Consider the following 14,473-nt stretch of genomic DNA (forward strand, 5'->3'; position numbering starts at 1 on the left):
GAAATACGCCAACTCAACATGTACCTTTGGAGACATCTGTAGAGCTCCTTTATAATCACTCAGTTACGTTGTGACATTTGGTAGCACACAAAGTGTTCCTCCGGTAAACGGGAGTTGCATAATCTCATAGTTGTAGGAACATGTATAAGTCATGAAGAAAGCAGTATCAACATACTAAACGATCAAGTGCTAAGCTAACGGAATGGGTCATGTCAATCATATCATTCTACTAATAATGCGATCCCGTTAATCAAATGACAACTCATGTCTATGGTTAGGAAACATAACCATCTTTGATTAATGAGCTAGTCAAGTAGAGGCATACTAGTGACACTTTGTTTGTCTATGTATTCACACATGTATTATGTTTCCGGTTAATACAATTCTAGCATGAATAATAAACATTTATCATGAAATATGGAAATAAATAATAACTTTATTATTGCCTCTAGGGCATATTTCCTTCAGGCGGCTCTCCTCTCTCTCCACTAAGGCCCATGGTGGCCCATTAGTTCCCCCGGGGTTCCGGTAACCCCTCCGGCACTCCGTTTTTACCCGAAACTATCTGGAACACTTCCTGTGTCCGAATAACATGGTCCAATATATCAATCTTTATGTCTCGACCATTTAGAGACTCCCCGTCACGTCTGTGATCTCATTCGGGACTCCGAACAAACTTTGGTCATCAAAAACACATAACTCATAATACATATCGTCATCGAAAGTTAAGCGTGCGGACCCTACGGGTTCGAGAATTATGTAGACATGACTGAGACACATCTCTGGTCAATAACCAATAGCGGAACCTGGATGCTCATATTGGCTCCTACATATTCTACGAAGATCTTTATCGGTCAAACCGCATAACCACATACGTTGTTCCCTTTGTCATTGGTATGTTACTTGCCCGAGATTCGATCATCGGTATCATCATACCTAGTTCAATCTTGTTAGCAAGTCTCTTTACTCATTCTGTAATACTACATCCTGCACCTAACTCGTTAGTCACATTGCTTGCAAGACTTATAGTGATGAGCATTACCGAGAGGGCCCAGAGATATCTCTCCGAAACACGAAGTGACAAATCCTAATCTTGATCTATGCCAACCCAACAAACACCTTCGAAGACACCTGTAGAGCATATTTATAATCACCCATTTACGTTGTGACGTTTTATAGCACACAAGGTGTTCCTCCGATATTGGGGAGTTGCATAATCTCATAGTCTGAGGAACATGTATAAGTCATGAAGAAAGCAGTAGCAATGAAACTGTAACGATCATAATGCTAAGCTAACGGATGGGTCATGTCCATCACATCATTCTCCTAATGATGTGACCTCGTTCATCAAATGACAACACATGTCTATGGTTAGGAAACATAACCATCTTTGATTAACAAGCTAGTCTAGTAGAGGCATACTAGGGACACTTTATTTTGTCTATGTATTCACACATGTACTAAGTTTCCGGTTAATACAATTCTAGCATGAATAATAAACATTTATCATGAAATAAGGAAATAAATAATAACTTTATTATTGCCTCTAGGGCATATTTCCTTCACTTGCGGTGTAAAATCCTACTCCTGCTTTGTGGTGGATTGCCTCGTGAGGAGGATGAGGATGAACTAGTACAATGCGTGAGTTGCCTCATGAGGGCTCAGAGGAGAGAATGAATCGACCGCTCTCTATGGTGGAGACTAGCCTATATTTATTGTGGCCTTGGTCCTCTTCCCTCATAGCTTATGCAGGAAGGGAACCCACAACGGCAAATTTGAAAGGGGACATGAGGTACATCTTATCCTGACAAAAGGTGGTCTTCGCCTGCAAAGCTTCTGGCCATGACGCAGTTGTGGGCTCGGCGATGACCTCCGTCCTGCCGAGGCCTCGTCTTGGTATCGTTGAACCAGAATGCAAACCTTTGGGGGATGCCTTGGGAACTTGCGTACGTCCTTGCCTCCTTACCACCAAAGAGGAAACTATCCTCCTCTGCGCCTGCTGGCGCCCGCCTGGCCTTGGTCGTCAAGGCTCACGTCATCGCGAGCCTCGTGAGGTGGGGTACGTGCATAGAGATCTCCGCTCCTTGTGAGGCAGGTTCGGGAAGCTGCTCCTCGGGAGGTCTGGTGTCGTTCGCCTTGCAAGGCTGGGGCCCTTGCGACAGTCTCCCCTTCGGGGTCTTGTAGCTAGGCCGTACCGGGCCGTCGGTGGGGCCATGCGCTTGGTCGCAGGCAGGCAAGTTTGGGTACCCCCGATCCCAGAACGCTGATAGTAGTTGCGGATGCTTGCAAGAGGGGATAATCATAAGTGGGATGCTTGTTCAAGTAAGGACAACACCCAAGCACCGGTCCACCCATATATCAAATTATCAAAGTAACGAACATGAATCAAATAAACATGATGAACGTGATTAGACGACAATTCCCATGTATCCTCGAGAACGATTTGCTTAGTACCAGAGAACGTTCCGGCTTGTCCTTTGCTATAAAAAGGATTGGGCCATCTTGATGCTCCTTTGTTACTATTGCTACTTGTTACGAATTATCTTGCTACGAAACTATCTGTTACCGCTACTTTCAGTACTTACAGAGAATACCTTGCTGAAAACCGCTTACCATTTCCTTCTGCTCCTCGTTGGGTTTGACACTATTACTTATCGAAAGGACTACGATTGATCCCCTATGCTTGTTGGTCATCAAGGCGCTCCCTTCCTCCTTGTAGAAGGAAAGGGGATGCTGAATTTGGAGGGGGATTCCCTCTCCTTAGCCGGCCAAATGGAGAGGATTTCCTCTCTTGTGGCGCCCCCTCTCCTCCTCCCTCCAACCTATATATACTTGAGGACTTTGGCCCTTTGAAGACACAAGTTTTGGAGCCATTTCTAGTTCATCTAGCCCTAGTTCTAGTTGGTCCTAGTTGAATAATTAGAGCTTGTCCTGGTTCCTCTAATCATCATAATTAGAAGCCCAGTGTGGTTCTAATCTCCTCCCTCTAATTCTCCAACAATGATTAGCTCTGGACGGCAAAGCGCTGCTAGATCGTGAAGACCGTACGTTTGCAACCAAGTAGAGAAGACGTGCTTTTGGTCTTCTGTTCTAGGGATCATTTGAGGGCAGTTTGCGGGATCATCATAAACGGTTCGAGGGACTCCAAGTATGATCTACACCGACCGTCTAATTCCGCTGCAACTCCGGAGTCGGTAACGATTGTTGATCCAAACACTTTATGCATCTTCATATTGTTCCTGGGTGATAGTAGGGCAATTTTTTGCTTTCTACTACGTTTCCCAATAGAGGAAGCTCGCACCCAGTAAGAAGAAACAACCCATTGACTATTTTGACCCTGAAAATCAGTCAGATGATGATGATCCTCCTTGTCGACAGGAAGAAGTTGATGCTGATGTGTGCGATTATGTTAATGTCACCACATCAATTGTTGTGCCAAATTTGAGGGTTCCCATTCCCCCTCAGGCCCCGCTGAAACTAAAGCTTCGCAAGATTCCATCAACCACTGTGACCATGCAACAACATGTGAACACCACTCCTCATCCGAATGCCATCTACTTGAAGGATTTGGGTGTGGATACACCAGTGCGCTAGTGAAATGATTCCAAAAGCTCCCGCGAAGACACTTTGGGAAATGCTTCTGATTCGTCTACGCCTCTTGCCTAACTCCTATTATTCGTCACCTTTTTGCCACTTGTTGACAAAAAGGGGGAGAATTACATTGAGTTCTGATAGATTTGCTTGTTTGATTTTTGTCTGATTGTGTTTTATCTCGAGCTTGCAACACTTACCTTTTGTTTTGACACTCACTCTATTGTAAAACTCTCGTAAACTTCTGGTATGTAATGTTAATAACCCCTCATGTTGTATTATATGTCTCTCAAGAATCTATTTTGCAAGTGGAAATTTTATCAGAAGTTTTTGAATGATTGCACTGCACTACCACTGGAAATTATTCATCGGTGCAAACTTATTATCCTGGAAGATATGGTCTCTCCATCAAATTTATTCTAACACATGCAAGAAATTGAACTTCAATTCTTATATACCAGCATACATTAGGGGGATCCCATTTAATCTTCGAGACAAGTAACACTTGTTCACTTTTGATTTCTTCTGTTGAGTTATCTATCCTTACTTTGATGATTATCCATTTGTCAATAATCATCCAAAAGGGAGGAGATTATTGGTGCAATGATTTGCTTCCTTGTGTTTTGAAGATTGTTGACATAAACAGTGTGGAACTACTTTGTTTGGTAGTGCACACAGAGTGACAATTTCCTGAAGTCATATGGCGTTTCTGAAGATAATTTCCTGCAAAGCAGTGAGGATTATCATTGAAGATTATGTGTGTCGAAAGTGAGCCCATCCTCCCAAATTGTTGACCTAAAGCAATTGATTCAGTCACTATCTGAAGAAAATTGACTACAAACGAGAAGTTTGAAGACGAAGCGAAGACGTAGCATTTGTTTCGTTGTTCTTGTTTCTCTTTCTTGAGTCATACATAGGACCACCATACTATTGAGAGGGGTACAATGTTCGAAGCTTATGGTGATATATCTTTGTGTTCAGAATAAATACTTGCCAACAAGACACAAGGTTCTTCTTCGCTGCGAGAGATTTGATTCGGGCCAATGAGTTAGCACTACTTGCTTCGCATCACCATTGTGCTCAGAAATCCAACATTTACATACGTGTCGGTTGGACATTGGTTAGTGGTCATGTCCAAAATGGTCTTTTCCCTTCGAGAAGACCACAACTATAAATAGCCCACCCCATCCAATGTCCACCGTTGGCTGCTCCGTGTGATTCCGAGAAGATTGTGTGAGCCTCCTCTTCCCCGAGTGATTTGAGTTTAAAATCCACCGAAAGAAAAACACTAAAGCCGAAAAATTAGATAGTGGTTTAGCATCACTAGAATCTAAGTCCAGTATGCTTCGCCTATTACTTTTGAGAGTTGCGAACTCCCTAGACGATTAGGTGTCAAGTCTTTCAGTGACCAAGAGTAATTATGGTTCACAAAGACAAAGTCTGTAAAGGTTCGAAGATCACCTCAAACATCTACCACGAGTGATCGACACAGATTGACGAATTAGTTGTCAAGGAGAATAGGGCAAAGAGAGTTTATCTTCTGTGTTCAATCACAAGTCCCTCTAACCAGATATAGTCGTTTTGCAGAAGGGCAAACTGGTCTACCAAATCCTCTACCCCATCGAGCATCACTGGTTACCTCTATACTCAATTTATAGTCGGCCGCATGTTGTATGTTAAATTCGGTCAAGTGATTGTTCTCGATGCATGCTCTATTTCTCATTCGGACTCTGTTCACTGTTTACTTTCATTCTGCTATTGGGATCCGAGAGATTTGAAGTTTCCGAAAGAAAATTTAAATTTCCCATTTCACCCCTCTGATGGACATACTTCATTCCTACAAGTCTAATGTATATTTTTGATAAAGGGTGCTTTATTACTTAAAAGTTTTAAGTATTACACCCAGCCTCTGCATAATTAAGATGCACACAGCCAAATCAAGTCCAACCTCAAACAATAAAAGGCAAACTACAAGTAATCATGAAGACTATATGACGCCTAACCCTTGGGAGGGCCAATCCTAAGATCATGCTGCTATCCATGTCGGGGAAAATATCCCTCCTCGTGTTCTCCAAGCATGTAGAAATCTTCATAAACAGGTCTCGATTCTTCACACGTTGTAAAGATGACCATAAGTGGAGCGCACTTGTACATCTGTAGATAACCTACATAGGACAAGTACTTTATTGTTAAAAATCTTATCGTTACTACATAAGCAAAACGACCAAATAACAACAAGCGCTCCCACCTTGAGAATAATTCTAAACCTGTGATCAATCCCACGTATGCCAAATATATTAGCAACACTACGTGAAGGATACAAGCCAGAAGCTACTTGGATGACTGACCATATAGAACAAGCAAATTTGCATTGGCAAAACAAGTGTTTTGTTCTTTCGTCTTGATGACAAAAAGCACATTCTGGACTGCCATGCCAATTCCTCTTAATAAAGTTATCCTTGGTAAGAATGACTCCTCGACGAAGGTACCACTGAAATATTTTATTCTTAAGCGGCATCTTCATCTTTCAAATCTTTTTATTGTTATCAACTGGTATCTCTGACTGGGTAATAGCTCTATACATATAGTCCACCGTGAATTTACCACTCACGTGTAGGTTCCAACAAAATTCATTATTTCCTTGTGACAATTGTATATGGATTCTTGGAAGCTACTAAGGGAGCTGGCGGGCTTGCTATAACTCTTGTACTCGATTCCCCTCTCGATCCCACCAATCAGACCCATTAGACAAGCTCGACATCCATGTATGTCCCCTTCTCCAATGTCAAAGGGGGAGAGAGAGAGATTTGAAAGTGAAAGTGCGCACGAGATGTGTAATAAAAAAGTGTTTGAGTTTAAATTTGGAGATGGTGGATGGATGACAAAGAAAATTGCTTTATAACCGTATAAGAAAAGAGTCAATCTTGATACCTCCACTTATTATGCACGAGAATCCTAAAAATCTACTATATCACTAAACTCCTTAGGGGTAAAAAGCCTCACAATCAACTGAGGTGTTCAATTGGAATTGGGTCACCCAATTTTGATCAAGGCAACAATTTCTTAAAGCTCTCATTCAATTCTTTTATACTATACACTATACACTATACACTATACTTCCTAATTTTTAAGTCCTCACAATTCATTGAGGTCTTCAGTTTAGAACTTGGTCACCTGATTTTTACTGGGTCAATAATTTTTAAAGGAGCTCTCCCATTTAATTATTTTAATTCCCCATATTCCCTAATTTTGAAACTCTTTTATTCGATTGAGATATTCAATTCTGAATTTAGTTTACGATTTTGATCGGGTCAACGATTTTTCAAAGCAATCAACACCAACAGGCTAGTAAAACAATCAACCCCGTGCATCCTCTTCCCACCTAGAAATAAGAAGCGCTACCATGTGGTGATATTATAGAATCAATATAGTATATGTAGCCACCGATGCAAAAAATTATCCACAAAAATATGAGTTGATTAGCACATAACATAGAATCACACCATGAAAAGCCCATCAAATAACCGTATTATAAATAAACATAAGACACACTCCATCGTCTCCCCTATCCGCCAAACTAAATATTCCACCAGTTCCAAAATACAAGGGTATTGGTTCTTTCAAAAGTCATTTTTTAAACTTTGACCAAGTTTAGAGCCAAAAATATCGACACCCAAAATATTAAGCCAAAAAATTATGAAAATTCATTTCATTATGAATCTAATAACACCAATTTGATATTAAGAATTCTGATATATTTCTTCATAAATTTGATCAAACTTAAAGAGGTTGGACTTTTAAAAAAGTGATACACTTGATATTTTAAGAGTAATTTTTCTCTTCAGAATCTCAACTACGCCAATGGCACAACAAAGTGCGCCCAACCCTTCTAGTATATGTTAGACACGATTGAGATTGAGCCATTAGAGCAACTCAAATAGGGCGACCCAAACGGACGCGTGCTTTGTCCGCTTTTCGTCCGTTTGGGTCGGCCAGGCGGACGTGCGCGTCCGCATTCTCAAATGGGTCGGCTTGATCGCCCAACGGAAGGCAGACCCAAATCTGCCGGTGTAGAAAAAAACAGCTCGTAAAAATAAGCATAATTAAACATTAAGTGACCGGTCAATCGTCATCCAAAGTCCATAAACCTAGTTAAACATTAATTAAAACATAAAAAAGTCTGCGCGCTACCCTAGACGTCGTCGGCCTTGCCCTTGCCCTTGACGTTGCCATCGCCATCGCCACTGGTGAGGTCGATGAAGATGGGAGCAGGGCCAGCCCACCAGAACGCCGCTTGGTATGCTGCCAGGGCAACCTCCTCCAGCGTCTGCTGGGGCGACGACATTGCGGCTCGCCGGGCGCGCTCCTCCTCCTCAAGCCGTAGTGTCTCCACCTCGCGTTGCAGTAGCTGCTCGTAGCGCATCTGCCGTCGGCCTCCTCCTGGGTGAGCCAGTGCGCCTTCCAGCGCTCAAGGTGGGCCGCCTCCTGCTCCGGCGTCGCGGCGTAGTGGATTGGAGGCGCACTCACCCACTCGCGGTACTGGCCGGTCCATGTGTAGGCCTCCTCCGACCAAGTGGGTGGAGGCGGGGAGCGCTTCCGCATCGGCTCCGGATCCGGCTTGGGCTCGAGGACAGGCGGTGGCGGGACGAAGAGCGGGGTGTGGACGGAGTCCCCCGCCGCCGACAATGCAAGGGCTTGCTCCACCCCATCCCAATGTGCGTCCTCCTCGAGTCGGCCAGCCGCCAGCGCGTGCTGCAGGGCCTCCTCGAGGGCGGCTTGGTACTCCGCCTCCGCCTTCATCTCCTCCGGCTCTACCCGCGGGGGCGGCGATGGAAACGGCGGCGGGTTGGCGTCGACGCCTAGCCGTTGTTGCTCCTCGTGTTCGAGGGCAAACCAAGTCTTCCAGTTGGGAGAGTCGGCGGCGTACTCGGGTATCCGCCGCTGCGCTGGTGTGAGCTGCGCCCGGCGCCTGCGCACCTCCTCCTCGTGCGCCCGCTGGGTCCGCGGAACCGCCGGCGCTGGGATCCGGTGCGGATCCATGTGCCAGTGGTGCGTCAGCGTGACGTCGGGGTAGGGCAGCGACTGCCTGTACTCCCAATGCCACCGCGCTTGGTGCATCGGGATGTGCAGACGCCGACGACCTTGGCGGACACACGCCGACGGTGGAGGAGGGGGAGGAGGAGCACGGGAGGATGAGGCGCCGGGGGTGCACTTGCCCTTGCCGCCGCTGCTGCCGAAGAGGCCCATTGCTTGCTAGGGTTTGGTGGTGTCACCGATGAGGAAGCACAAGGGGTGGGGGGGGGCCCAGATGTGGATGGAAGTGGATGAGGCCGCCCCCCGCCGTACGCGTGGTTAAAAAGGGCGCTTCCACTGGCTGACTAGTGGGCCTGCTGTCAGTGGTCGTCATAAATTAGACGATGGGCGGTAGTTGGGTGGCCTACAAATGGGGCGGCGGCGAACACCGAGGAGACGCGAAGCGTCGCGTCCGCGCCGACGCATTTCAGGCGCAATTTTGGGCCGAAAATGGGTCGGCGCGGACGCTAGGCGGACGCGATTTGGGTTTGAGTCGTCGCGTTGGGCCTTCACTTTTGTCCGCACCGACTCAAACGGACGCAGGCGAACAAAATGGATCGCCCATTGAAGTTGCTCTTAGAATATGCCGCATGTGCCATTACCTATAGTTGACAAAGGTACTCCTATTGGTGGTTTTCTGGAAGGGCTAGGTGCCCAAACCAATTATTTTTTGAAGATTAATACATTTGGAGAAGGGCTAGAGATGCGCTTATACAAATTAGATTGATCATGTGATCAAAAGCGTCCATATCTCATCCGATGGTCGAAAAAACCGAGACACACGTCGACTGGGCAAAAATACCACCAATCCCCTAAACTATATCTGGGCATGGGCCGGACCGGGCCTAAAAAAGCCCACGGCAGAAAACTGAGGCTCAGGCCCTCCCGGATCCTACCATCGGGTCTATTTTTCAAGCCCAAGCCCGGCCCATCTGGTTAAAAGGCCTCAAAAGCCCTTAGAGCTTAGGGCCGTGGGCCGGACCTCTTCCTTAAAATGCCAATATGCCAAGCCCAAGCCCGTTCAGGCCCTGTTGGTGGGCTCAAAACTTAGGCCCAAGCCCGGCCCACAAGCAAGTCCATCGGACCTAGGCCCTGGATTTCAGGGCCGGGCCTGGGTGGGCCGACAGGATCGGGCGTGAGATGGCCAGGACTACCCTAAACCCTCCCTGTACAATCCGCACTCCCCACATCCACCACACCTCCATGGCCTTCTCCCCCGCTCTCCACCTCCACCACCCGCCTCGCCTCCATCACCTCCTCCTCTCCTCCAACCCTCTTCCGTCCTCCTCCTGCGCTCAATACCCATGGCTCTCCGCCTGGTCCCGCCCCCTCCGCGGCCTCCGACCGCCAGCCCCTGCTCTCGACCTCCGCCCGGAGCCCTCCCCCACCTCCGACTCCGACGACGAGGACGCCGTAGGAACTAGCCGCCATTCCGGACGCTCGACCATGTCTCTCATTCTCCGCCGCCTCAAGCGCGCGGGCTATTCACCCGAGGCCCAAACCGCCCCCTCCACCGTCTCTCAGCACCCGCGGCGGGGCTCCGTGGAGGACGTGTTCCGCGCGGACGATGGTGTGCTTCCCAACGCGCGCGGGGGATTCGACGATGACGCGGAGTCCTCGCTCGTGGACGCGCGGTTCCCGTGGGAGCGGCCGATGCCACCGCCCGAGGCGGCTGCGCGGGCCGCGAGGTCGCCGGCGTGGATGGCGGAGCTTACGCTCCCTGAACCCGAGCTTAGGCGCCTTCGGCACGCGGCGATGAGGATCAAGTCCAAGACCCAGGTGGGCGGCGCTGGGGTGACGCGGGAAATCGTGGCAAAAATCAAGGAGAAGTGGAGGACGGATGAGGTGGTCAGGGTCAAGGTCAACGGCACACCTGCGCTCAACATGCGCCTCTTCCACGAGATACTAGAGGTGTGTATTGGATTTTTACAGAATAGCTTAGCTTGCATCAAGCTTCTTTGGTACTCCAGTAGTTTAGTTTAGTTTCTTATTGGTGGAAATGCTGGATTACTAGTACTGTTCTTACCAATTTAGTAGTTCCTTCACGCTTGAGGCGGGTTGCGGCTTGTAACTTGTATCAACTGCAAGGTGAATTAGTTTTAGGATGGGATTGTTGGTAGAATTCTTAACAATGTTGTGTGTATTTTGAACTGTGTTGGTTCGAAACTTGAGCTGTAGGTTTAGCTGCAAAATGTGACTTGGAATCTTATATGTGTTTCACTCGGCAGTTGTCCCTAAGTAATAGGAGTACTACTTAGTTGTGCTAGCTATCCTTTAAAAGCCATTTCTAAGACAAATTAGTATTGGGATATTTAGAGTAATTATCATTATTGATTCCTGTGATGTGTTTGTTATTGATACTGTTATTCACTTATTTTACTTCTGTCCCAGAACTTTGTTAAATACTAGCCTGGTTGAGAAAAATCGGTAGGAAAAACTTACTGAAAATTATTAATAATATTATTCAGAAAAGGCATAATAAGTAACTTAACGATCACATCAGTTTTAGGGCACAATAATTGTTCTTTGCCAGAATCATGCAGAAGCTTCCAAACTTCCTGAATCTTGAGCTTAGAGTGAAGTCACTTGTAGAACTAAACTGAGTTAAAAGCTAGCTAACGAGTTCAAAGTCGAGTTTGATTTATGTCCAAATGAAGACGCGATATTAAATATTTTCCTTTTGGTGCAATAATATAACTCCAATAATTCATTGCACAGAAAATCAGTTATTTCACTACCAGAAGATTTACCAAATCAATGGTCAATTAGGACCTGTTAAGAAGTGCAAGTAGAGAAGGCAGCATATGTTTATTCAGTATGTTGATTAGTTTTCTTCGTGCCACAGTTTGCCTAAAGCTTCACTTGTTATCTCTACACATGACCTACTAGTTCTGGTGAATACATTTTTAGGGTTGTAGTTCTTGCCAATGCAATAACTGTTTTCTTTTGTTTGATCCTAATTAGAGAAAAACAGGGGGATTGGTAATATGGAGGTCAGGAACTTCTGTTTCTCTGTACAGGGGAGTAGCCTATGACGTGCCTGAGACCACTAAGGGAACAAATAGGACTTGGCAGGATGTTGGTATGAAGTCCTCAATAAAAGGGCCTCCTATCCCTTCCTCGCTACCTAACGAGAAAGCTAATAGCATGCAAGATAGCAATGGAGGCTTGGTATCTAATACTGAGAAAGAGGAAACAATTGAAACAGTTCCAGAAATCAAATATGAAGAAGAAATTGACAGGTTGTTGGATGAGCTTGGCCCTAGATACAGCGACTGGCCTGGATCCAATCCATTACCAGTAGATGCAGATTTGCTTCCCTCAACTGTACCTGGTTACAAACCCCCTTTCAGAGTTCTGCCATATGGAGTACGGCGGTCACTCAGCCGAAAGGACACTACCAATTTGCGGCGTCTTGGTCGGGGACTGCCTCCTCACTTTTCTCTCGGTACCTTTGTTGTTTTAGTTAGCTCCTTATTTTTCTTCCTCAAGTTCTACTATCATTTGGTGATGTTTCCCCTTACTGATGAATGTTAGGGCGAAGCAGACAACTCCAAGGATTAGCAGCTGCTATGGTGAAGTTATGGGAGAGAAGTTCCATTGCAAAAATTGCTTTGAAGAGAGGAGTGCAACTTACTACCAGTGAGAGGATGGCTGAAGATATCAAAGTAAATATAGACTCTTTCATTAAAAATATATATCAGTTTTTGTACTCCATACTTATGGAAAGCCCTTTCAGCTTAGTTAGAAATGTATTCATTGGTACTGGAAACACCAAAGTACATATTTTTTTGTGCAAATGAAACACTGCTAGACCTTTTTTCACGGATATTACACTCATTTTGTGCACCTTGAACTTTGTAATTCATTTATCAATTTTCCTATCTGAATATGTCCTGCTATATATGTGCTGACCTAGGCTGCCATGCCATAAAATGTTCGAGAATACATAGATTTTGGAGAAGGCATTAATGAATAAGAACAATCCAATCTGGGATCAAAGTATTACCATTTCCAGTCCAAAATAGATAACCTAGAAAGCACACAATCAACACTTTAAAGCTTTACCACTAATATGCATGTAACTGTTTAGGTTTGTCACGTGAAAATGATACCACTCTTTACTTAAAGTTATTTAAGCTATTGCTCCAAGATTGTCATTTCCTTTTCAATCTTTTGTGATAAAGTTTCTGTTCTATGGTATTGTTTCAGTTTTTGTGCATTTGCTTAAGACTGTAAATTTGGTCACATACCAAGTAGCCCTTCAGCTCTAGATTGGTATTGATAGCAGATGCTGCTGAGAGACGCTCATTGAACCTTACAATTGATATCTGAATATATATTTTTTGAAACGCGATCCCTTCGGGCCCGATTCATTAAAAAATGTAGAATAGAGTTGCCCGGTTAATTTACGGAAACCGAGGCGAAAACCGTTACAACACGCCCTCAAGAAAGGGCACCCGGCCGACCTGGCACCAACAAGACCACACACACCGCCAAGAGGACACCGTTGAGGCTGCATGCATTGTCATTGTCATCACCTCCCCCCAAGCAGGCGACTCCGACTTCGCCGCATATGGCCCGTCAAGACCCCTTCGAACGAACGACACATGACGACCTTGCCAGCCAAAGCCAAACAATCGACCGAAGACGTCGAGGACCGGCAGCTATGATTTTGCTGATGCGCTTCACAGGAGAAAGTTGCACGCCTCGCACCAACCTAACCCAACGCAACCTCCGGAGAGCACCATCCTCTCAAACCACCCTCATGGAGTCATCGTTGTCGCACGGGCCCTCCCGCACGTAGCTCTGACTTCTCTGTCACACGGTGAGAAACAAGCATAGGCACACTCGTTGGCGAACCGGACCGTCGACATTAGAAGGACAAGGCGCGACCCAGCTTTGCAGGCCATCATCGTCGTCACCACACAAGTCGCAACGCCAACCACTCGCATCACAGGTTGGGCACCTGCCAACCGTGATGCCGTGCACGTCCAGGCCAAGGGAAGCATGGGGTAGGATCACCGGTCTTCAAAGCGACGCCCCAAAGGCGAAAACGACGCTGAGACGACGTCGTTGCCCGACCCAGATGGGTCTAGGCTTTCGCCTGAAGGACAAGATCCGAGGATGGAGCGGGTTGAAGAACTCCACGGCGGTGCCTTCAAGAAGGGGAACGACGCCCGTATACGCCGCTACCGCCGGCCGGCCAAAGTCGGGCAACGCTTGCACTCGGAGCAGATCTGACGAACACCCTCACCCAGCCGACCGAAGCTGGCCCGCATACCCCTGCATAGCAACCGCGCCGTGGCGACAGGAACCACCACTGGGCTCATCCGCTTCACTGCCGCCCGCCATGGTCACCGGGATGACCGCGCAGGGGCGAAACTCCAGGAAGTGGGAAGGGGGTCGCCACACCACCCCACTCGCCGGGGAGGAGCAGCCGGGACGGAGCCCGAAGCTCGCCGACGAAGCTTCTGTGGCCGCCACCCACAAAAGACACCGTTTAGGAGGCCGCCAAGCCACCAGGAGTCGTCGCAGCCAGAGGCAGCCGCACCGCTGGGAGCTGCCAAGACCATGCACATCTGGCTGGTCCAGAGAAGACCACCGCCATGAGCAGGACGCGAAGGCCCGATGCGCCGTGTGCCCACCATGGCAACACCGCAGCACGCACCGAGGACCTCCCCCGCCACCACACACGGAGCCGCCGTCCCGAAGGTGGGCGCACCAAGATCCACCAGGGGACGCAGCTCTCGCGCCGCGGAGAGACGAAACGCCCCGCCGCCACCATCCCAGGGGCACGCGCGGGCTT

General features: G+C 47.1%; 1 protein-coding gene across 2 annotated transcripts in view; it reads left to right on the plus strand.

Annotated features, from left to right (window-relative positions):
- Positions 1-9,847: 9,847 nt before the first annotated feature.
- LOC119295983 (CRM-domain containing factor CFM3, chloroplastic/mitochondrial-like) overlaps positions 9,848-14,473 on the plus strand; it is a 10,706-nt gene continuing 6,080 nt past the window's right edge. The window contains exons 1-3 of one of the 2 annotated variants that reach the window (XM_037574405.1): positions 9,848-10,575; positions 11,629-12,112; positions 12,202-12,332. In XM_037574405.1, coding sequence (XP_037430302.1) covers positions 9,868-10,575; positions 11,629-12,112; positions 12,202-12,332 — 1,323 coding nt within the window. In that variant the 5' untranslated portion in view covers positions 9,848-9,867. The remainder of the gene's footprint in view (positions 10,576-11,628; positions 12,113-12,201; positions 12,333-14,473) is intronic. The other variant, XM_037574406.1, reaches the window with a different exon arrangement.

The sequence above is a fragment of the Triticum dicoccoides genome, chromosome 4B (genome assembly GCF_002162155.2).
Source record: "Triticum dicoccoides isolate Atlit2015 ecotype Zavitan chromosome 4B, WEW_v2.0, whole genome shotgun sequence".
Classification (NCBI taxonomy): domain Eukaryota; kingdom Viridiplantae; phylum Streptophyta; class Magnoliopsida; order Poales; family Poaceae; genus Triticum; species Triticum dicoccoides.